The sequence below is a fragment of the Wasmannia auropunctata genome, unplaced genomic scaffold, assembly GCF_000956235.1.
Source record: "Wasmannia auropunctata unplaced genomic scaffold, wasmannia.A_1.0 LD335594.1, whole genome shotgun sequence".
NCBI classification, from domain to species: Eukaryota; Metazoa; Arthropoda; class Insecta; order Hymenoptera; family Formicidae; genus Wasmannia; species Wasmannia auropunctata.
The window spans coordinates 33,838-59,716 of record NW_012027296.1 but is presented as its reverse complement, the minus strand read 5'-3'; the positions used below and the strand labels follow the sequence as shown (position 1 = coordinate 59,716).

Genomic DNA, 25,879 nt, shown 5'->3' with positions numbered 1-25,879 from the left:
TTTTTTTTCATTTTTTATTACTGATACTGTAATGTACGATTTTTTTGACATAAAAATTTGTATTTTTTCCCAAGTATTATTATAACCGATGTTGAATAAAAGAAATATATCGCTTTTTATTATTAAATATTTAATATTATTTAAAAATTTATTTTTCGAAAATTTTTATTTGAAAACTAAGGCCTACATTCAATCAAATGCTCAGACACTATATCTTTATTTTGCCTCTAGTTTTATATTAAAAAAATTGGGATCAGGATTTGTGACGCACTGACCTGGCCTTCTCCTTGTAAGTGTATATAAACTTCAATCACACTGTAATTTTCAATTTTGGCTGATAAACAGTTCTAAGGATGAAAATACACCTTCAAAGAAAATTTGACTTTCCACATTTCTATTAAAATCTTAGAAACTGATATAGGAAAAAATATTGAAAAAGAAGTTTATGATTTTTTTTCATAGTTTACAATAATATAATATGTATAATACAATAATTAATATAATAATGTAATAATCTACAATAATATAATAAATGTAAAAACATTTTTTACATATATTTCGTCTACCAAGCTTTTAATCCTTTGTTAAACAAATTTTTTAAAACATATTTTGCCGAATTTTAATATATGGAAATTTTTTGTTACTGATTGTGTGCAAAGTAAAAATATAAAATTACATTAAAATGATATCTAATTAATGTGACAGCCAAATTAAAAAATCTAATTATGGCTTATATACAGGGTGTTAAAAAACCATTCAGCATTTATATGGTAGATAGTACACACCATACTGACAATGAGTAAATAACTTTCGTTAACATAGGTCGAAAACTCAACTGTTTCTGAAATATAAACATTTTGTACGTTGAGCGTAAAAACGTCGCACAACAGAAGCATTTTCATTAGTATACAAAAATGCATATCTGCTATTTCTTAAGAGTAATACGTCAACATTTTAGCACGATATTTTATAAATGTGTAATTACATTTATAAAAATGCTTCTGTTGCGCAACGTTTTTACGCCTAATGTACAAAGTGCTAACATACAAAAATGTTTATATCTCAGAAACGGTTGAGCTTTTGACCTATGTTCACTAATTGTAATATTTTTTAAATTATATATATATATAGTTTTTGTGAACACCTTCTATAACTAAAATTTCTGTGTTTTTAGGTTTACGGTTTTTTCTGTCAAAATTTGAAAATTTAAAATGGCGGATATAATGTTGAAAATATCTTTGCTTTTTTTTAATGAAAAAGTCTCGCTCTTAGCATAATCCAGAACTAATGATAAGAACCTGACGTGTCGAGAAATCTCAACTCTCTCTGTAAATGTCACGAATATAAAATTTCCGCTATATATAAGTAATTTTTCAAAATTTTTAGTTATTTTAGTGTATATTGGATCTGCAATTTTAAATTTTCAAATTTTGAATGCTTATTTGAAATTAGCAGCTTCAAAAACATTAATGTAAATATTTTCATGTACATTACCTGTTTCTTTTCAGCATAATTTTTAAAAAATAAAGTTCTAATTTTAATTGATATTTTGTTTATAATTTATTGTTAATGCAAAATAATTATGTATTTGTTATTTGTATATGTTATTTATATCTCGGGAACATGAAACTATCAAATATACATAAATATACATAAATCAATTATGAAATTCGTAAAAATACCGTAAAATGTGCAAAAAAACCAGGTTTTATATAAATACGGGACATTATACAACACAAAATTAATCGATGAAATTTTTATCGCTCGATCTATAACCAAATATAAAATGTTTTTTATGCATAAATCGGAGATTATAATTCTTTTTAAACGCGAAATTAATCTTTAGTGTTGAAAAACATATTAAAGCATAAATACAGAAAGCAATAGGCATTCATCGTAAATAAAAAATAATGTTAAAATTTATTTGATTTAATCCTATTGTATAATATAAATAATGTAATATAAAACAGCGTTCTACAAGATTATTTTATGAGATAATTTTTATAGCATGCCATAAATTTCTTCTTTTGAGCGCGTCAATGCGCTTATTATGCACTTTCTAAATCTGAATTGGTGCATAATCACTGATTATCAATGATTGTTTATTGAATCATCAATCCCAAGTATGTCACTGGTAGTCAGTGAAATTCAACTTCATTGATTCTCTTTAAAATCAATAAATAACTTGAAATTAATAAATAAATAAATGAATAATCACTATAATCATTGACAAATTAATGGACTTCGTTGTTCTCGCTAATTGCACAGTAGATTCGGCTCTGTTTCACTTATTTATTAGTAATGCGAGGCGTTAAGTTAAGTTAGATTATAGCTATTGACTCAAATCAAGTGACTTTTCAGAGATTTTTCACTAATTCAGATTTAGAGAGCAAACTGTGAATAAACTCGATTAACGAAATAATAAAAACGCAATAGTCAAACAAAATAATTTTTTTATACAATAGTTTTATCATATTATAGACATAGGGAATTGAGAATTTTTACATTTAAATATTTTTTCAATATCTTTTTATAATTTCTGAAATATTAACAAAAATTAACAAAATATGTGGAAAGTCAGACTTTTTTTTAAAGATTTTTTCTTTAGAATTGTTTATCTGTAGAAACACAAGATTGCTGTGCGATTAGACTTACACATATTTTATTCCTGCAAAGTTTCAGATTTTTAGGAATTTTTGGGTTTTCCTTGTTAATGATTTTTTCGAAGGGAATATATCGAATGAAAGATATCGATGTCCTTTTAGTAAATTTTAGCATTTATGCAATAGTAGGCCTAATAGAAACGTCGAGGTCGATACATTAATCTGCAACCGTTTCGAAGTTGCAACTGCGCGGTCGCATCCGCCGACGGTAGTCGTTAATGCCGGATTATGCAGATCTGCGTTTAATTATATGGTTTGCAAAATGATGGATTTTCCAGTGAATGCTCATTACGCGTTTGCCATCATCATTGATCGATATTAATGGCGAGCCAATAATGTAATCTAATAATAACGATACGAATTAATCGGGTCTCGAATTATTGCCGATTCGTTACCGTCAAATCGGATCCTTCAAACGGGTAATCCCCGCGTCTTCTTTTCAACGACTTTCAGTGACGGCCAGTCGTCCTATTTGGATGGGGGATTTAATTTAACTTTATTAAATAAAAATAAAGTTTTCTTTAATTTCACGTAATTGGCTTTCCGTCGTATTGCCTTTAGCAATGAGACTGAAAAATACAAACAAAATCAAATTTTTATAATTAAAATCAGATAAATTTGAGGTATTTCTTTATGTCTAATGAACAAACAAAGAACGCCATAAAATTGAGGTATACAAATTAGTTTTTGGTCTAACGGAATGTCCACACATAAATATCATATATTTTTTGGTAAATATTTCGATGAAGGGAGGCTATTTTTTATTTAAAGAATTTACATTGCAAATTGAGATATTTAACATGGGCGAAGAATGTGAATGCGAGATATGTGTTTTTCTTTTGATAATGAACGGACCCGTTAAAGCGGAAAAATTCCGGAAGCGGGACTATGGGTTCTGTGAAATTCGACGGAATTTAATTTCGTGCACGGCTTGCGGGAATTAACATTCACTCTGTTTATTGCTTCGAATCGAGCCCTCTCCCCGGATCGGATTTTGTACTGTCGCGGCACGGTTCTCGATCGTTAATCGTCGTCCTCGCAATTGAACGGCGTATTTTGAAAAATGTGCTAGGCTGTTTTGGAAAATTGGAAGCCCTCAATCTTCCATTATCGTTTCGTTATCGATTTAAAAAAATTGCACTACGAAGAGATTCCGCAATAATCTAAAACGTTCCGTCGCAGCGTCCAGTTTTACTTAAATATCTCTAGATATATTCTTAAAATTTTTATTTGTAGAATATATATTATATAGGTATATTAATTACGTACATAATGTTAAAAAAACCGCGATAAATTTTTATTTACTTTTATTCGAAGAGATTTCACGAGGAGACCAGTTTCAAATATAGAAGAACCTACACACGAAAAGAATGATTTTGTGCCGAAGTATAAAAAAATTTAGATAGATACAAATGAAAAAATAATTATGTTAGACGCTCTGGTTGCTAGAATATCAAAACTTTTGTTAAAACTTTATATTATTATGAAGGACAGAAGGAATTCTCAAGCAAATAAGGATGTTAAAAATTAATAATTTATTAGATAATTAAGCGCAACGGTACGTTTCGGCCCCACTTGGCTTTTTTCAACCGCATAAAATTACATTAATAAACATTTAATAGGGTCAAACAAAGAGGCAGCTTAAGACCAGAATTAAAGAGCACAAAAATAACATAAGAGAGAATCCGTCGAAACATTCTGCATTATCGCAGAATATATCAAGGATTTCAATCACTCCTTTGATTGGGACAATATACAAATTTTCAACACAAAACGCAAATTCCACAAGAGATTAGTATCGGAGATAATACACATCAAAGAACAAACAAATGGAATAAATTCTCAAAATGATACGTACGGAATTGTTTGACGGATCCTATTTTTACTTGCTTGACATACTTGCCAATAATAACAAATTTTAATTGTTTTTGTCTTGCGATCTATACCTATACACTGTCAGATCATAATTATATATCCGTTTACAACAATGCTGGCATGGCTCACTTGTGTTTGCGATCTTGAACAAGTATAACGCAATCTTTCGACGCAATCTCTGGACTAATATCTCTCAATCTTTTTAAGTAAGTGTTAGCGTGTTTTTTTAGAGTTAATTGATTTTTTCTTGTTTATTACCCTCGAACGCAATTTATTTAATATTTTAGTTTACGGACTCTCGATTCTGTTGAGTTGACTTTACTCCTTCTCGCATTTAAACGATGAACGGGTTTACAGCTTCAATTTATGGACTTGGAACGATTTCGTCTTTCTATTACTTGTACATTCGAATAACGAGAATTGCGTCTTTTTAGGAATTTAGTTATGTCCGTTTTTTTTTATCCGGCGTACTTAATCCATGTAATTCTCTACTAAATTTTTATTAATTTAATTTTATACGGTTGAAAAAGGCCAAGGTCGAAATGTACCGTTGCGTTTACTTATGTGATAAAATTATTAATTTTTAACACTCTTATTTGCTCGAATTGACCGTTCCTTCTGTCCTTCGTTTATTAACCTAGGGCGAAATTTAAATATAATTTATTATTATGCCTGAACGTCCTACATACTTATTTTCATGGTCCGACGTAATTATTTTCAGATCTATAGCTGATCTAATTTTTCTCAATTTCGACAAAGCCGCGCGTTCTTTCCGCGCATTGATAACTTTTTATTGATTTATTCTGCGACACACCATGGATTCGCTTGACAGAGACGTCGTCTCGTTAGTCGAGGGACACGACGGTCGAAGAAACAATATCGGCGGAAGTTGCGAACTTAAACTGCCGTTTAATGCGGCGAGTTTTACGAAGTTTCGTAAGGGGACGGCGGGAAGTGCATGGTCGGACACGAGGTGGCTGCCGACTGGTTTGCACTTACTACTGGGCTGGCAGCAGCAGCCAGTGGTATAGTAGGTGTCAGCGAGTGGACGACCGGTCGAACCGGCGCGCGGCGCGCGCGGCCGCGCGTGAGTGTGCTTTCGACAGCTCTGACAGTTTATTAGTGGTGTCGGGACCCGTAACTGGGATGTAGCGCAGTTAGCGATTGCCACGAAACTTTGAACGTCCGATTTCTAACGCTCTGCCTCTCTAAACGTTACCGTAAGACAGCTCGCGTGCCGATCTCCCCGTTTAATCTCTCAACGATTCAGAAAATCGGACTTGTTAATTATGAAGTCGGAGTTGGAGATTATTTAGTTTCTTTCGTAGGGACACCTGAGACATGTGCCAGTCAATTTTATTCCAATTTGTTGCTCATTATGTCGCCTTTAAAAATTGTTTAGTAGAGATGTGGGAATCGAGATTTTTTTATGCCGAATCATACCAAATTTCATTTCTTTGTTCGAATCGAATCGAATCGTTGAAACATAAACTTTTAATTTACAACATAATTATTGTTAAGTTGAATGATACTGATAATAATAAAAAACAGACTGTTTTATTTATTAGCAGAAAACATGATTTCATAAGATTGTCAATTTACATATATAACTTGTATTCGAACGTCTTATTGTTAGATTCGAAGTATTTCGGATTCGAATCAAAGAGATTCAAATTCGAATCGATTTTAATCTTGATTCGATTTAATTCGATTTGTATTTGAATGGTCCGCATATCTCTATACTGTTTAATTGTCACATGGGAAAAGAATTATGTTATGTATTAACAGCATTGACAGCAAACTAATTGAAAATAATCTTGCTAATTTAATAACAATATTAATGAAACAAACATTTTGTTTAAACAAGAGCGTATTTATTAATAAAACATTATTTATTTTCCGTTTATGAAAATATTTCCGCGATTGTTATCATTAATAGAAACGGAAGTGTGAGAAAATATCTAGGCAATTTTCAGCAATACGGATTTTCTCTTTTATCCTGTTTAATCGGAGCAATGTATGTGTGTGTTTCCCAGTCACTGTCGAGGCAGCGTCCTCGTGAGCGCTCGCAATCACGCCCGGAGTCGCGCAGCTTCCCGCCGAGCACGATCACGTATATATCGAGAGCGGAACGTTTTACTCGAGGGCCCGAGAGCAGCCAGGATGAAGATGAGGCCTTCTTTGAGAGGCCTCCACCGCCACCGCCGCCCCTTCCGTCCGCGCCGTCATCTCAACAGCCGCAGACGCAAATCGATCAGGCCTCCAGCGCATTGGTCAAGGACGAAGAGGTCGGCGTTAAAATAGCGGATATTCTCAACAGTGCGCAGGATCGCGAGGGGATTAGTACCGAGGAGTTAGTCGGGTAGGTCTTATAGGATTAAAGAATTCTGCGTTAAACATTTAAAAACATAATTTAAAATTTTACTATTCTTTTGAAGTTTTGGGGGAGGAAGAAATTAGAGTTATCAGATACATATAGGGTGGTTCAAGTGTTACAGCCAATAGCTCTATACGAAAAAAAAAAATTACTGTTGCCACAACTTAATAATTGTGATAATTTTCGCCTATTAATTTAAAAGGGTATAGGAACTAAAATACTTTGGAAGTGACTTATATAGTTAATTGAACTCTCAGCCTCAATGTTGTAATATGCAACTATATCATATATGTATATCTCTGAATCATACTATTTGTTGTGCAAACCACATTAGAGAGATAACAATAATGCTTCGGTTAAGGCAACCACATATATGAAGATATTCTAACCGAATGTTATTTATCCTAAGCACTAATATTATGATAACCATACTGATGAGCATACCTTTACAGATGTCATGTAACATTATAAATATAACTTAAATTCACATGCATTTCTTTTCCAAACATAGAGAATATTGTTGTAACATCCACAACAATTTTTTTTGTGTAAAAATATTTGTCGTATCAAAAAGTTGTACATGAGAAAGTTTCATGTATTTGGGCCTTTCTAACGTAAATAAAAATTTACCTTTGAAGGGGGAGGGGGGATAATTTTAGATGAAACCTCTTATAAAATGTTACATATTTGGATACCACGGGAAAAAAAATAAACATTTAAAAAGTAAAAGAAAAACAAGTAAACAGTTCTTTGGAAAAGATATCTGTCAAAAGTTATAAACATTTAAACTTTAAAGTAGAGTGCATTTAAACTAATAATATAGAACCATAAATTAAATAAGAAAAACTTCACAGTTTGTTTTTATATCTTATTAAATGTTTGAATTGTTTACCACTCATATTTAAACACTTATTTTCTTTCTACAAAATTTTGTTTAACTTTAAACAACATTTCTGGGGGTCACGCTAGCTCGATCTTCATATGTTCTTTTCAAAAACCTTTATAGGTATTAACAGGAAGAAACATAAAATATGCACATAAAAAACAGAAGAAAATATAACACGTATATGCGCTTATACGTGCGATATTTGTAGGTAAAATTTCCATTTGAAATTATGAAATTACTCTTCCCTGTCCCGCGGGGCAAATTTTTGTTTACATAGAAAGATCCCTCGAATACATAAAATCTTGTCATGAACAACTTTTTGATACGACAAATATTTTTAGAGTTATTGGCTTGTAACACTTTACGTGGATCACTCTGTATATTTTTCTTTTATAATTTTTGAACAGCGAGACATTCAATGCTTTCTTTTTGCAGATTTGCAACACAGCAAAAGGATGATAGAACGACGATCGACGGACAAGTCAGACGACCCCGTTCGCTCACGAGGGACCACTATATTTCCAGGTAAGAATTCTTTTTTTTTATTCTTAATTGAGCTCTAGCGACAGAAAATTAAATATTATAGTCTCCAAAATATTGAGTCATTATTTAAACTATATCATATTTTAATTAGTATCGTAAAAAACTAAGTAATTACAACTTCGAAAGCTAATAAATAGCATTTTATGTTATAATAGTTCAACAAGCAATTCAAATATCACATTTTCTAATGGTTAATGTAACAAATTGGAAATAATGATCCCCCTTTAAGAGTCGTAGAGATCAGGTCAATTATATGTGAATTAAATGAAAAACAAGATCCTATTGCGTGCATTTTCAAGCTTTAAATTTAATTTGTAAAAGTTTCCTCGCCTTTGAATTCTCGCAATCCAAGAGCTATTGACATTTGAACGTTGCAAGGGCTACACGCGATTTGGATGATCGCAAAACCTGTTTCGTACTCGAACAAAAGCAATTCGCAAAGTAGATTTGTCCGTTGACCGACAAACGCGCAAACATGTACAACGAGAAAGAGATTACAGAAAAACAAGTTGGAGCAGGTCGAAGTACGACGCGCCTCCGGTGGAGAGTACGAGGGTGCCACAAGAGGAGGGAGTGACTCTCCGCGGCCGGGAGATAGCCGGGGCCACGAGGATCTCCCGTAGCACGATCGATCGTGTCTTCGACAACAGCAATCGGCGGCGATACGGGATGGGCATTGTCGGTCGCTTCTTCGGGTACATTCATATTTCATTTCTTATTGCGAAGTAAATTAAACACTTGTGAGAGTTACACGCCATCGTAATTGGAAATCAATTATCTGATTACTGTGTAAGATATAAAGCGTTCCGAGAAAGAGAGAAGAAGACCGTGTAATTTTCGCAGGGTACATTTTAGTAAAGTAAATTTCACTACCCCGATAGGAATATTGTGAAAACGTTGCACAATAATGGCATCATTATATGACAAAAATTTCGTAATAATTGCGCTAAGATGATTCGCCACAGCACAACAGTTTTGTCAGAATAAAATTTCTAAGTGATATTTGTCAAAAATTAAACAAATCTAATTTGAAATATAAACCTGTTATAATTATTGTAATATTTACAAATATAAAATTACTTTAATATTTGTCATAATATAATACAGCAATATTTGTTATAGCATTCTCAGACCTAATATTTGTGTTTTAACTATTAAGTTATGATTACTACTAAGTTAACTATTAAATATTTACTGTTTGATTCTTCTTTTTAAATTTTATCACGCTAAATAAATAATATTTCGTGTTTTAATATTTTTACATTAGAATTTAGGAATAATTGTGCTATATTTGTCGCTAAAATGATTCGCCATATTATTACTGTTTTGTCGAAATACTATTTTGAAATAAATTGCACAAACAATTATTAAGATTTTATAAAAGTAATCAGTACTATTACGTCTGTTTTTGTAAATATATCTATATAATTGCAGAATACAAATTTTCTACAAGATTTCGATATAATTTTATAAATACTTTCCTTTCGGGGTAATTAATCCACTGCACTATTCTATATATTAAGTTGTGACGTTATTATGCAATAATAAGTTAATAGTTAGACCGATTTACATGATTAAATCAAATGAGCAAAAAAGTTTGCATTGTTATTAAATGAACAATCGATTTAATTTGTGATATTAAATATTGTTAGATACCAAGATCTAGCCTCGATCTCGTATTATAATTTTATATTACTTATGTAACTAACATATTTTTACATATCAAATACAGATTATAATATATAACTGCAATAGTACAGCAATATTTTAACATTTCTGCAACATACCTGGAATGTTACAATGTTGCTGCAACATTGCAGTACAATCTGTGTTTGTTGGGTATGTAATTTTATGCGATATTATATTAACACTGTTCTAGCCCAGAAATGATTAGTTGAATCGACGTCAATTTTTCGAGCTAAACATTTCCGGCTGGGATACATTCGTAGTAAAATTTATTATCGGAACATATCCGCATGTACCGCAGACAGTTATCATAGAGAAAGCGTTTTGTTCATTGACAAAAGCGAGATCTGTGGCGAGATCATGGCAAACGAAACGTACTAAAGGGAATAAGGGCTCGGTGAATTATTAAAGTTTTTCTATATTTCCTCCATTACTTCCAGGCGATCTTTTCGGAAAAGCGTCGCGCACAAACCGGACATAAAGAAGCAGTTGGACAATTTCGAGGATCACCGACCGTATTTCACGTACTGGATCACTACTGTGCAAGTATTGATTTTGATAATATCGCTGGCGTGTTACGGATTTGGTCCCGTCGGGATGGATCTTACTCATCGATCTGGATTGGTGAGTAGATAGAAATTATGTCACTGTCTATTTTTTACCAGTTATTTTTATTATTGTTATTCACTTTTTAAAGGTTTTGTTTGAAATTTTATTATTAATTTTATTAGAAAACTAATAAAATCTTAAGCTAAGAATAAATTTAAACAATTTTTATATGTGCACAATAGAAGATGAAACTTTTTCTTAACGTTGAATCAAAGCGAATTGAAGAGCTTGTTATGCAACAGTGAGCTTAGCACATTTTATGATATTTTATAAAAACAGAGAAAATAAACTCTAAAGTTCGTCACTTTAATTTTAGAGTTCATTTTCGTTGTTGTTACAAAACTCGTTGTTACAAAACACTGTTGCACAAGTTCTTCAATTATGTTGAAATTATTTTAGATTACTTTGTAGAATAATAAGAAGTGACTTGTCACTTTAAGCTATAATAATCTCTTTGTCTTATAATTATAATACAATAATACCTTTAATCTTTATTTACGACAAAATTTTGTATTTTTAAATAGCCCTAACTTTCCCAGAAAAAAATTTTTTAAATTCTTTACATAATATTTTAGAATATCTACATTATAAATTTCAGAATTCTTTAAAATTTCTGTATAATTTTAATCTTTTATTTCTCTAATTTTTTATAGATTTTTGTATAGATATAAATTGGAATGCTTTTCAAAGATGTTGAGAAAATCTGCAATCTTTTTTAGAATAGCTTTATATATGTGAATTTTGAAATATTTTAAGATTCTCATTTTGTAATTTCTGACAAAAACTTATAAAGTCTGAAAAAATTAAGTAATTTTTTCAGAAACTTTTATAAGTTCAAAATATAAAAAATTCTAGAAATACTATGAGAGGTATTATGAGAATTTTTTTCACCAGGATGTACTAGAATTTGCGCTAGTATAAAATATTTTAAGTTGTATTTAAATGTTTAATCATTGTTTCTGTTTGTTTAATAAAAAATGAAAGGGATTCTCGGTGAGGGTTGAGCAGGGATTGAGAAAATGGAATTGAATTTTGTCCAGGTTCTCGTAACAAGTCTGTCGTTACAACAAGTCGACTATCAGGAACCCGCGAACTTCTGGCTGGGCCCTAGGGCCGCTGATCTGATCCACCTTGGCGCCAAGTTCGCACCGTGTATGCGTCGGGACATCAAGATCCTGAAGGAGATCGACGTGTGGCGGGAAAGAGAGCGGGATACCGCATGCTGCATCAGGAATGACGATTCTGGCTGCGTACAGTCCAGCAAAGCAGATTGTTCTGTAAGTTTTCCAGCGTTTTTTTTTATCTCGAGATGGCACTTGCAATATCCTGCCGGCTCTTCATGGCCATGTATGCTCATGACAATAAAATTTTCTTCCATGCGCGCCCAACAGGTCCGGGGATTGAGATCCACTGCTATGGTAAATTACGTAATTTTTACTTCGATTCTTTAGCCCCAGAAAATGCACTTGAGTGAAAAGGAGAGAACAGAATATTTTTAATTTATTACCAGCATTGCAATTTTTCATTATTTGAAATTTCTTCGGTATAAACACAAACATGAATTTTCTGTTTTATTTGTCAATCTCAATTTAATGAACAAGAGAAGCTTTTAAGGTGTTATAATTTCTGCTATATAATTTATTTTGCTAATAAACTGCGCACATTACGACTTTTATTATAACTTTATGCATGTTTCAATCTAAAAGATTGGTGTCCAATGTAATATTTTAAAGTCTCAAAAGTCCTCCCTTCTCTGACAATTCAATCTTAATTGCGATTATGTTGAACCTCGCAGAATACAATATCGACCTGGAAGAAATGGGGATCATCTGGGGAGAGCGGGCCTGGCGGCCGCATCAGTGGGTCAGTTTGCGGATTAGATCCGAAGTTCTGCGACGCCCCGGCGAGCATCGCGCCTTACGAATGGCCGGACGACATCACCAAGTGGCCAATCTGCCGGAAAACCAATCCCTTTAGCCAACGCTTTAGGTGAGCTTTATCTATCAAATTATGGAGATAAGAAATAACAGGAGGGAGCATATTCCCCCGCGGCCTGGCTAAGCAGACGTAAGGGGGGAACATTACAAAACGCCATATTACTGTGGCCAACCAATCACATTTGGCGTAGTAATCCCGAACTCCAATAAAGTTTGTATAAAACGCCATATTACTGTAGCCAATCAATCACATTCGGCATAGTAATCCCCACCAACAAAAAGGTCTTACACTCCCTCCTGTTATTTCTTACCTCCATGTATCAAATGCATTTTATTCACGAGTCCTTCAAGATATAAATGACAAAATATCTCTATGCGAAATAAAGTTGTATTTATATTTGAGGAAATAAGCTTTTGTGAGAATCACGCAAAAATTAAGATGGTTATAAAGAAAGGAAAAGGAAAAAGAAATGAAAAATTCTCTACAGCAAAAACGGGGGTCAACGGGGCAACGCCAACTTTCCCATCGGCCGTTATAAGGACAAGATGGCGGAGCATATGGTGTGCGAGGTAATTGGCCACCCGTGTTGCATCGGAATTCACGGGATGTGCCGGATCACCACGAAGGAATACTGCGATTTCGTTCACGGTTACTTTCACGAGGAAGCGTCCCTGTGCTCCCAGGTGGAGTGTTTGCACGATGTCTGCGGAATGATACCGTTCCTACATCCAGAATGGCCGGACCAGTTCTACAGACTCTTCACCACCATCTTTCTTCATGCCGGGTAATAGTTCGCAAATAAAAAAATCGAGTTTTTATTAATCTTTGTTTTTATTAATCTTTTATTAAAATGACAAATACAAAATCGAGTTTTTCTATTAATTTTATTAAATTTATCTCAAAGAAGCAAAATGTGCAATTGATTTCATGTGTTCATTTAATTGTAAAATTTATACTTTCCACCAAGTGAATCAAAAAGAAATTTCCAGAACAGTTTATTTCAGTAAATTACATCGCAATAAGCAAAACCAATTTGCCGTTAAATTTAGTTAAAAAGTTCACTATTCATTTATTTCTGTTGAAACTTAATAAAATAAAGCCAACCGATTAGTCTGAATAAATTAATTTAAAAAAAAAAACAGAATTCTCGATTTGTGTGTTTATTCCCATATAAATTGGTTTTTCAGAATCGTCCATTTGATAATTACGTTGCTGATCCAATATTTTCTGATGAGAGATTTGGAAAAACTGACTGGCTCGTTGCGCATCGCTTTGATCTACTTTATTGGTGCTCTTGCTGGGAATTTGGCCAGCGCAATTTTTGTCCCTTACAGGGCAGAAGTAAGTATTTAAACTCTATATATGTATTATTATTAATAATTATTTTATAATAAAGAACACAATTGTCAGTAATAAAGAACAAATTATTCATAAACGAATTACTAGTAATAAAGAGAGGACATAATTATTTATAAAAAAATTTCTTTTATTATATTTTAATATAATTAATCTAGACAATATACATAAAACTTGTTATAAAATGATAACTGAAATTATAACTATTTGTTATAAAATAATGACTATTTATAAATATTTTATAAAAATTAAATTATATTTTTATTTTAAATGTGAAAGCGCCTTAATTCTTATACGATCACGATCTGGATCTTGGTGCTCAATAATATTTCTGTATGCATTTTTCCATTATTCAGCCATTTAAACTAATTTCTTCAGTGTTTACAAGATACTGATTCACATCAATTATTAAAATTTGGAGGTTATTTGTGATCTCTATTCCATCTTTAGCTAATGATTGCGTTGCAAATTCGATATTGATTCGGCGCGCAGTTTAAAGTTATGGCTAAATAATGGATTTAAAAATGTCTACAGAAATATTAGATCCAAGATTCAGCTGCCGTGACTGTAGAAGGCGCTGTTAAATTTATTTGTGATATTCACTTACATGGTCTAGTTCAAATTAATATTGTTTATATATTTTTATTGTTCTTATCAATATAAAACAGTACAAAAAATACAAACTTTGTCTCTTTGTTTGAAGAAAATTAATTCATTTGTATTTATTAAATTATGAATTAAATATTACGTTATCTGTATATACAACTGTTTTCTGTTTAGCTATCAAGATTACGTATTATTTATTAACAATATTTATGGGCAATTGTCTGTCTAATATTGAAATGTTGCTATAAAATCGCTCTTTTACTTTTTCTCTTTTTCTCTTATTTCTTCCTATAATATATAAAACGCAATAATTCTTTTACTCTATTAACTAATGCCTATAGAAGTTCGTCACTTTTGAACGTGTGCATATTTAACAATATAGTCACCAATACTGTCCATCTTGTTTACAGGTTGGTCCAGCTGGCGCACATTTCGCTCTGCTTGCCACGCTAGTGGTCGAAGTGCTGCATTGCTGGCCGATGCTGAAGCATCCGCGTCGCGCACTGTCCAAGCTGATCCTGATCTTGCTGGGGCTGCTGACGCTGGGTATCCTGCCGTGGATAGACAACTATGCACATCTGTTCGGCTTCATCTTCGGCTTCTTGGCGGCCTACGCGCTAATGCCGTTTATCTCGTTCGGCCATTACGACCGTAGGCGGAAGATCCTGCTGATCTGGGCCTGCCTGATCCTAATTGTGGGCCTATTCGCCCTGCTGCTCGCCCTCTTTTACAACGTGCCGGTGTACGAGTGTGAGGTGTGCAAACTGTTCAATTGCGTGCCGTTCACCCGCGACTTTTGCGCCTCCCAGAACATCAATTTCAAGCGGGAGGAGCCGGTATGACACACGGGGCCGCGGTTCACAGTCGAGCGCGAAATTGTTCCGCTCGGCCCCCGACCTCACGCTCCTCATCGCGCGCATCACTACAATGTTACGCCATTACCGTTCGCCGCGCTCGTCCTGACGACGCTCCTCGTAGACTCCCAAAGACGCGACTGAAGCCGCAAGATCGGTCAGCTAAATAAAAAGAAAAAAGACTTTTTGAAGGATAACCACAGCTCGAAATCTTCGAAATCGTCGAAAGCCTTAACTGTACGAAGTTGAAGAAAGTTTTCAGAAAAACAATCAGAAGAGAAATTTGTTGGATCTCTAAAGAAATATTGAAAAAAGGATACACACGATTTCTTAATTCTTTGAGGAAATGCAAAATTTTTGAGGAAGCTAAATATACAATAAAATTTTTTTTAATTCTTGAAGAAGTTGGAGGAAGATCAGTAAATATTTCGCCCCGTTTTAGCTAGAAGAAATATAAAAAAAGTTGTTTCTTCAGTTTATAAAAAGATTAAAAGAAGAACACAAATAAATATTTTTCTTCATTGTAGCTACAAAAAAAAAATGAAATCTCATTATAGGAAAGAAATATAGAATTTCTGAACAAGTTAAAAAAGATAGATAAGAATGATTTCTCCTCGATAAAACCGAAGGAAGAATGAAAATAAACGTTTCTTTGGCCCTCAATCGATACTTGATGATCTCATCGAGCTTCGAGGATCATCAGATTTGCGTTGTCCTAGTTGCAAGATTGCGGAAAGCAAACTTTAAAAACAATCCTACTTACTTAACGACTGCGCTTCCACGATGACAGCTATTCGAATCGCCGAGCTTCTGAAATTTCACGCGACTTCAAAGTTCAATCTTCAACGTTCCAGAGTTTTCCTGCGAACTTTGCGAAAAATTCCACGATCATTTTTTTTTTTCGATCGTTCGCGTTTATTCGTAAGAGTGATATCATGGTGCGTTCGGGGAGACATAGGGGTTTGATAGTGCCTGGATCGAGCGGGTGAAGGTGATGGATCCCGACCGACATTTTCGCTACTGCCAACGAACGTTAGAGAGGAACTCGTGTTCGTCGACGCACGACGATGCCTTAACATTATTAAGTCCCAGCGTTAGTGAGTGGCTCCTGATGTGAGCTGGCCGGGGCCCAGCGGGGGCCTTGAGGGCGCCCAGGACTCTGAATCGCCGACGGAGTGTAAATATTACACCGCGGGTCTTAGGACGTCCCGCGTGACGATGACGTATATAATATATGGATGCTCCACGGATCGTCTCGGAGATCCGTCGCGGAGTTTTTGGCGCGAGTTTAGCATCCACCTCCTCGAGGTGTTAATAGGATAATGGAGAGGAGGAGAGTTTGTAAATAGGAATCGAGTCTTGTTACCGTTGTAAGAGCGACCTTAGTAAGCTAATTTTAGGGAGAACCTTGAAAGTGCGCACGTCTTTCGTCTCTGCACGATATAGTCCCCCGCACCTCCGACATCCGGAACTATTGTCTGTGATGGCTTGATCTTGGAGATATTTTTCGTAGCACCGCGACGGCCGTAATGACGATGGCCGCGAGCCTTCCTGCAGGGACGATCGGTGGATGCTTACCATCTGGATGTCAGTCGACTGCTCGCTTTGTGCAAAACATTCGCAAATTTCAACTTGGCGAAGGAACTTGTGGAAAGGGCGGAAAAAATTGAGAGTTATACAAATACTTTTCTCATCAAAATTACTCTCAAGAATTGTTCTCGGTTCATATTATTTTTTAAGTTATTGGAAATAACTTTAAATAATTATTGGACAGATATTTTAGATAAATGCTTAATTTTCGGCATAAAATATCATGATTCATATGTCAATAGAATAAAATTTTAAAAAATAGTTGTTTTAGTCTTTACATGTTTTATATACATACATATGTGAATCGGTATTTTAACGATATATATAAAGACATCTTAAATACGACAAAGTTTTACCTTAAATGTTTTTGAGTTTGAACTATTATGCAGATTTTATAAATTATAAAATACAATTTGTTATGTTTGAATAATTATTTAAAATAGAAAGGAAACAGAATGTATTACGGAATTAATATGTTAAAGAGCATGACATATAAAATTTTTTACATTTTTGATACTACCGTTTTAACATAAGTAACGTAATTGCTTTTATATAAATATTATTAATATAAAAGGATTGTAAAATTATATTTCGATAAATATATTTAATTTTATAATGTGATTGAAAAGATAATTTTATTAATTTAATTTCATGTAATAATGCAAGCTTTTATTAGCTCAATCAGAATTTAATTTAATTACTTCGTTATTTTAACAATTCCAATTTTTTAACAAAAATGAATTTTATATTTTATCATAATATTATTTATTTAACTACATTCTATATAGAATTCGTTAGGCATATAAGATCCAGTCTTGACCGCGGAAAGACCGCTCTCAAATGTAGTTGTGTTTTTCACACAGGTGGTCGTATTCAAATTATAATTATTATTATTTATTTAATTAGAATATTACAATCTTGATATTAATAATCAATGCAATCACATGTGATGTTCTAACATCGAGATTTATATGTTACATGACACTTTAAAATTTTTTATTCTATAATACACGAAATTATAATATATTTTAAAATAAAACCGATTTTTTTTATGTTTCGATATACATATATATATAACGTCGAATATCGTGAAATTCTAGCGTACGACAAAATATGGGATACGTGCAATTTTGCGAGAGATAATTGAGACATCCGGTTGACATCCAGATGATTGACTTTTCATCGAGGATAGGAGGGAAGGGGAGGTCCGAGGCAGAGGAGGCGGAAGGAAAGTGTTAACGATTTAAGGCGAAACGAATCAATTTTTTATAACGGCGTGAGAGAGAGCGAGAGAAAGATAGCGAGAGAAAGGGAGACACGAATATCAGAATTCTTGATCAATTTCGAAGTCTGTAAATATATATATTTACGACAGCGGCGTGAGAGGGAATGTGAGGGAATAGAAGAGGCGGGTGTGTGGAAGAGGCAGTTACGCGAGACAGGTTCGCGCGAGCTAATTCGATGATTCTGTTCCGGGGATTGAAACCGTGTTACACGGGGGGTAAAAGGGAGAGGGAGGGAGCCCGATGTTAACATTTTGTAAAAATGAAAGCGCCATTTCTACGTGTAAAAACGCGCGGAAATTCATACCGGTTTTAATCCCTATTTTATTTCGTTCATCACATGTGTACATATACGCGCGCTTATTCCATTTCATTATAAAGATTGCTTTGAAATTAATTTCGCACAAATCTGTGAAGAGTTATGCTTAGAATTTTATTATATACGATTCGTCGATTCGGACAAAAGTGCAAGTGCTCGTGTTTACGTCTTATTCGGTAATTATTGCTTTAAAGTCTTTAAACGACAAAAGAATTTCGAAGAAATAATACATTGAAAAGTGCTAAAATACAACACAGATAAAGTAAATTTGCAACTGAAATTATTGAGGGAGAAAATTTTCTCACACACATACACACACGCGCACGTTTATCTTCTTCCATAACATTTCTATATATGTACGAATTATTGTCAGTTTGTTCTTTCAGCCTCGTAATCCTTGTACCTTCTTTTTTTCCAAACCAGTTGGAAGGACTGTGCAACAACGCGTCTGCCGTGTCGCTTCGCTATTTGCATTTCGCCGAGCGACATTACATTAGCATAACACGTATAATACGCGTGCGGGATGCGAAACGTAACTCTTAAACGGGAACGTCATTTGCAAGCATCATCATACCGATTACTATTATGATTGTCATTGCTATATTGCTCCAAGCATTTAATCCAAGCTATGGAAACTTTGTGATATATACGATTCGACGATCGCATTCATAGAAACGAGGAGAGGGGATGAGGGAGGGGGTGGAGGAGAGAGAAAGTTGTGTGTGTGTGTGTGTGTGCGCATGGTGTGTGTGCGTGTGTGCAGTGTATGTACGTGTATGCATGCGCGCGCGCGCGCGTGTGTCGCGGGGTGACCCACCGCCCTATTAAACTTTTTTTCGGATTATATATATAAATATTATAAATATAAACGTATACATACGCGAGGTTAAGGTGGATCGTCGATGATGAGCAACGTATTGTTATTATTGTAAATGTGTTATATACAGCTAATAGCATTCACAGACACACACGACACACACACACACACACACACACACACACACACACACACAACACAGACACGATATATATAAAGTACATATAAACAATCGTATATACACGTATACACACGTACACACATACATACACACACGATGATGGAGATAAATAAATTGAGAACTTTCGATAATTCCATACCGATCACGGCGAGGTGGAATGTCTCGCCTTCCCTCGCGGAGGCGAGAGAAGAAGAGTTGGGAGAGGGAAAGAGGGGAAAAAAGAGGGTAGTTTCATCCCGATTGTGGTTGTTGTAGAAGACAAAAATCACGGGCAAATTGCGCGATCGAACAAGCCTTTTGTACAATTGATTTCATGTATCTTACAAAGGTTTGAATTTGTTATGTGAAATATTCCAAGAATTGCTCGATGTCTCTATCAATTGTAGAAGTCAAATTAAGAAAAAAACGGCATATTTTTAAGAAATTGTCTCTAATAATATTTTATAGAGTTTTTAAAAATTCAATAGTCTTAATAATTTTTTAATTATGAATAAGTAAGAATGGAAGAAGGTGGGATTTTAAGGAATTACGTTTTTGAATAATAGAATCGTGTTGCTCTCCAATTTTTTTTTTTATTGAATCTTGACTTGGCATGCAGTTTACAAAATACCGAAAGTTGAAAATTCAAAAGGTGCAATGGTGATATCAAACGAAAGATTGGCCTTTGTAAATAATAGAATGATATTTTATTTATCCGAGAGAGAGAGAGAGAGAGAGAAAGCGAAAGAAAGAGAGAGAGCCATTGTAAATGTTTAATCATTCGAAAATTTAGAAATTGGAATATTTTTGGAAATAGATTTACGCATTTGTATATGTTTTTTTTTCATTTACTTATTAAACTTTTTGTTTTTATTTACGAAAAATCTTATGCTCGTCTAAAGCTTACATATTGCGATACTTTGTATAATTATTAAAAGTTCAATTATTATTCTTTATTTTATAATTTTTTTATTACGCAGGGAACGCGTTTTTGCATTTATAAAATGCAAAATTAATATATTACATAAGCTTTTTATTTAATTTATATTCTTTTTAAGGATGAAGCAGAGAAATTATTTTGGTAAAGTACACAGATCTTCGATCGCGCGGTTGACTTGTAATTTTTGCGATGCGGCAAATCACCGGCCCTTTGTAAATAAACGTATGCGTCAAAAATGGACCAAGGATCTACATAGTGCAGCTCGTGCGTGTAAAATTGATCGGCAGGTAGAATTGTAAGTAAAAAGCTACAATTAATCCTAATTACTAGAGCCCCGCAAAAGATAGGCGAATTCGGAAGGGGAATTCGCGGAGACTCTCTTCTGCGAAATGAGAATCTTAATTTTCGAAGTCGAGAACCGATTAAAACGCTTGACCGAACCGTCTTTGAGTAAACATTCTTTTCAAGATTCTATTGAAGTTGACTATAAAGTAATAAACATACCGTTTTTTCGGTAGTAATTTTTCATCCTTTTGTCTTCCATTTCAATTTATAAAACAATGCTTCAACTGGTCCATTCGGACAATTGGGAGCCTTTTTGTACGTGTTTCCAATGCTCTATTAACACAGTGTATGACCATTCAGTAAAATATAGTCCGTTAAATGACAAAATGTTTTTGAATGCTCCTCTATTTCTGAATATTTCTATGAATGCAGACGACTAAAATAATATGAACTGCGAAACTATTAATTGAGAATGTGAAGCGAACTTCATAATTTTAAAACGCTTGCAAAATTTTGTGGAAATTTGCGTTCTGACAAGCGTGGTGAGCACGAGAAAGTTATGTTTTCGTATCGAGTCCGTTACTTCGACGATCAGTGATTCAATTTCGCAGAATGGATTTCCGTGTCTCACTTCCTCAAAATTCGCTTAATTTTTGCGGTATAAATAAAAAAACGGGCGTCGGCGCGGCGGCGCCGGCTTGTAATTAATTAATTAAGGCTCTTGCGCCTCTTTTATATAAATATTATACATATATATATGTATATTATATACGACTTAAAAAAAAAGAACATTCCACCACGGCCGCGCGGTATTATTTTTCTGTATCCCTGTATCTATAAAAGCGCGATATAAGTATTAAGGACGGACTCTAAGGGAATATACGACTGTATTAATTAAAAGGATTGATCAACTTATTATTATTATTAAATCACCATCATCATCATTATCGTCATCATCATCATTATTATTATGATTGCCATTGTTAATATCATTACGCACAATAATTACCTTGCCCTCGGTTCTCACTAATAATCATCCGGTGCCCTTCGATTATTATTAATAATCATAACATTACATTGTACTTGTCGCTGTTATATACATACACATATAAATATATAAATATATAAATATATATAAATATATAAATATATATATACGAATGATATATATATTAATTTAATAACAATAAAGAAAAACGTGAAACACACGTGATCTAATTTGTGTGTGAGTGTGTGTGTGTGGATCAATGATCCTTTCTACAAGCATTAACATCGACGAACGTTCGATTCGTGTTAATTATTATGCATACAATACATTTTTCCATTAATTCGTTTTTGATTGATTTTATCCGATACGTTTTTATTTCTAAAACTTTGTCTAGAAACGCTCTTTTTTTAATTTTTGCTTGACTCAGAATTAATGTGTGTTAGGGCTTATTGCTCCATTGTCGCAAAATCCCCATCTATGGAATTTTTCTTTTTAATACTCGCTCACTCGTAATAAGTCCCCACGACGAGGCCCATCGCAGCAAATTCTGCAGTCTCGATGACGTAAGTCGAGAATGTGTCTCTCTCAACGTCCCATAATTTGCCAAAATCCATTCGCACGCTTTGCCCTAACTTCTGGACGATCGACATGATAACTACGATTTTGTATCTAGAAGCAGCAGTAAGATGAGCTGAAACAGTTTTCCGGATAAAAAGTGAATTCTTTACACAAATAAATAATAAACATTTTAAATGCACACGCTTTCATAAAATTACAATATATTATTAGCTCCACACTAGTCGGAAGTCAAAATATGAATTATACGATATATAATACGAATTATTAATTATCCTGAATCATTTAATTCAGTGTTGCATCAGAAACTGCAGCAGAAATGTTTGAGTTTAATTAAATATTTAATTAAATAAACTGGAAAATGTATGTAAATTGACGCAAAAATATTATCACGCACCAAGATTTACTTTGATCGAATAAGCTTATTTCTATTATTAGTTGTGTATTCACATATCGATTTCATTAATTATTTTTTAATTTAAAAGATTGTAAATTTTTTGAAAAAAATTTACTATCTTTTGGAAAATTTTATTTGTAAGTATTCAAAACGCTTATTGTGTGACTAATATATTTGTTTAAATGACCGACGTATTACCGATCGTAAAACTTTTTGCAAATTTTGTCACGCACTTCCTCCGATATTCTCTGGCAGAGTTGCATGCAAACCTGAGGATGATATTTCACACCGGTTAGGTAATCTTGCATCACGTCGATTAAGATCATATCAATGACTTCGCTCTTGAGAGGCTTGCAGGCCTCCAGACGGTAAGTATTTTGGAACCTCGGAGTCTGGAAGATAATTTCCGTACATTTTGATTTAAAATATTACGTATATATATAATATGTAATTTATTCTACCTCTATAATTAATAAAATCTACGGTCATTTTTATCAATTGTAGAAACTAAATTAAGAAAAATAGCATTTTTAAAGAATTGTCTTTAATAATATTTTATAGAGTTTGTAATCAATTCAATAGCTTTAATAATTTTTGAATTATAGGCAAGTAAGAATGGAAAGAGATTGAATTATATTTCAAATAATAGGATCGTGTTGCCCTCAAATCTTTTTTAAATTTTGACTTGTCGTGCATTTTCCAACATACTAAAAGTTGAAAATTTAAAAAATGTAGTGGTGAAAGATTGTCTTTCTTTTGTAAATATTAGTATTTTCAATGCTATTCCTAGAATCTTTTTTTATTTGGGTTAACAGTTTTTGGGGGTTATAAATTTTTATAAATTATTGCGTGAAAGTTTCATCTAATTTCATCTGAATTACAGGTAATTTTTATGCGAAATACCTTCAAGCTACTCTTACGGGCCAATAGGGTCGATTTTCGTATCTTACTAAGAGACAGGTTATTAATATAGGTTTTGGAGCGAACGGCTCTTCCGAGTATAGACCACGCTCTCGACATGGATCGTTGCGCTGACAATTAATATTACATTCAATTATTATGTCCATTTATTGTTGTTATTTGCGTCAAATCAATTATTATAATAATTATCATTAATTCTAAAAAGAATCTATTCCAATCTTTTAAGCCATTATATATTAATTAAATTACTTACTCGTGCTCATGTTTGTTGAAAACTATTTTATACAAAAAAATAAAATAATTGTTAAAAATTAAAACAATTTTTAAAAAATCGTGTATATTGCATATCAAACAGCAATTAATATGACTTCCAAAAATTCCATTTAGTTCCTTAACTACAATCCCCTTGAAATTGTCGCATTTATTCTTGTTCTCGTTGTTCCATAATTTCCCTATTTAACTAACTTCCCAGATAGCTGAATCTGTCAAATACAGCTAGATTTTGCAATGTATCTACTATAAATTTTATTTGATACTAGATAACAGTCTGTAATAACTTATTGGAAGGCGTATGATAGTGCTCTCACCTCAAGTTCATTTATCAATAATTTTTAATATAAATTTTAGTCTTTTAATGTCTTTTATATAAATTTTTGTCTTTTATAAGTTATTTATTTATAATGAAAAATAAATTTTTTTTATTTTTCTGAATACTTAAGATGGATGAGAGGGAAAAAGATATTTTAATGTGAAGGTTAGCAAAAAAAAATGTTATATACAAAAGGAATAAATGACATTTCTTTATCGGTTATATGTAAGCATCATATTTTCGGTTATTATGATTCATTTGATCGTTATCTGACACTTGCGCACATTATTGATTTTACATACCAGATACAAGATTCTTAATATGTCACTTGGCCTTAATAATTTTTCTAAATAATTACGGGATGTGACTACTTCGAATTTTTCAAACAACTGTTATACGATGTATACTGTGCGAGGTACTGACTGCTTACATATTATTGTCATAGTCTCCGTTCAACGCATATAACTCCGTTTTTGATAGTTGTGTATTTATTTTTTAACTACGTTTTATTTGATTATTTATACGATGGTTTAATTATGTTTTATTGGATTACTGTACAAATGATTGACTACATACATAATGTGTAGGATTTATCGATTGAAATTAATTAGTAATGCGATTGAGAAAATCCAGTAAGGATTGATTAATACTAATTTCGTTTTTATGCTAGAAAAATAATTAATAAAGTATTTTTGATGTCTTGTTAACTTGCTCGTTTTTGGCAGTTAATTTTTATAATTTATTTTATTTACAATAACAAGTCGAATTTTAATTTTGGATAAAATAAATAAATGTATTTAAATAGTGACATAGTTTACAAATTGTTTACTTAAATTTAAAGTTGAATAAAAAATATTATTTTGATAATTGTTTAACTCAAAATTGAGTAATTGACTAACAATAAGCAAAAACAAAAGTATAAAAGAGGGTATGCAAAATTAAGATTTTCGGAACTGCAAGGCGATCAAATAAATCGTATGTATTTTTACGTACTTTGAGTCATAGAATCCGAAAATAACTATGAAAATTATCTATAGCGAGGAAAACGTGAAAAATGAAGAAAAATTGGAAAAAGCGGAATCATTAAAACACGCGGATGTAATTTTCTTACGTTTACTTTTATGTTTATTATCCCGACACGATCTATAAATACATTGTTCCTATACAGCCGTAACAGATAAACGCAAATCTTTTACGTGTTATGTTATATTTTGAATTAAACAAACAATTTGCATTGATAGTTGTTCTAGATTTGCCACAAAAATCAAGATTGTCATAAAATACGTCTCTTATATAGCTTCTTTTTATTGAAATCATCTTTTTCTTTTAACAAAATTAGATTTATGTCATGCTCCGGAATCACATGCAGCAAACTTAAGTCATCTTTTGGAAAGCTAATATTACTTGACTCTACATCGGGAAGAAGAATTTTGCAACGATGATTATTATGCTGCTGCGCATTCGTGTCTGCAGATTTATGTTGCAACAGTTTTATTTCAAGTATCTTCAAGTTTTAAGTAACGGAATAATTTTACATAAGAAAAATTTTAAGATACTGCTAAATATAATGTTTTCGGTTATTGATCTTTGTAATTTTGGGTAAATATATCGATGAAGGGAG

General features: G+C 32.9%; 2 protein-coding genes across 9 annotated transcripts in view; one reads left to right on the top strand and one right to left on the bottom strand.

Moving 5' to 3' along the window:
- LOC105456668 (inactive rhomboid protein 1) overlaps nucleotides 1-16,150 on the top strand; it is a 79,046-nt gene extending 62,896 nt beyond the window's left edge. The window contains exons 10-18 of the mRNA XM_011700877.1: nucleotides 6,575-6,900; nucleotides 8,237-8,326; nucleotides 8,845-9,039; nucleotides 10,471-10,654; nucleotides 11,680-11,916; nucleotides 12,435-12,628; nucleotides 13,065-13,361; nucleotides 13,765-13,918; nucleotides 14,950-16,150. Of these exons, the coding sequence (XP_011699179.1) occupies nucleotides 6,575-6,900; nucleotides 8,237-8,326; nucleotides 8,845-9,039; nucleotides 10,471-10,654; nucleotides 11,680-11,916; nucleotides 12,435-12,628; nucleotides 13,065-13,361; nucleotides 13,765-13,918; nucleotides 14,950-15,381 (2,109 nt within the window). The 3' untranslated portion in view covers nucleotides 15,382-16,150. The remainder of the gene's footprint in view (nucleotides 1-6,574; nucleotides 6,901-8,236; nucleotides 8,327-8,844; nucleotides 9,040-10,470; nucleotides 10,655-11,679; nucleotides 11,917-12,434; nucleotides 12,629-13,064; nucleotides 13,362-13,764; nucleotides 13,919-14,949) is intronic.
- Nucleotides 16,151-21,986: 5,836 nt separating this feature from the next.
- The window catches only part of LOC105456664 (tctex1 domain-containing protein 1-like), a 5,455-nt gene continuing 1,562 nt past the window's right edge, over nucleotides 21,987-25,879 (bottom strand). Inside the window, exons 1-4 of one of the 8 annotated variants that reach the window (XM_011700869.1) lie at nucleotides 23,923-24,096; nucleotides 23,652-23,783; nucleotides 22,947-23,140; nucleotides 21,987-22,444 (exon numbers count right to left, since the gene is read on the bottom strand). In XM_011700869.1, the coding sequence (XP_011699171.1) occupies nucleotides 22,279-22,444; nucleotides 22,947-23,140; nucleotides 23,652-23,768 (477 nt within the window). In that variant the 5' untranslated portion in view covers nucleotides 23,769-23,783; nucleotides 23,923-24,096 and the 3' untranslated portion in view covers nucleotides 21,987-22,278. Of the gene's footprint in view, nucleotides 22,467-22,946; nucleotides 23,141-23,651; nucleotides 23,784-23,922; nucleotides 24,097-25,879 lie in introns of those variants that run through there. The other 7 variants (XM_011700868.1, XM_011700871.1, XM_011700873.1 and 4 more) reach the window with 7 other exon arrangements.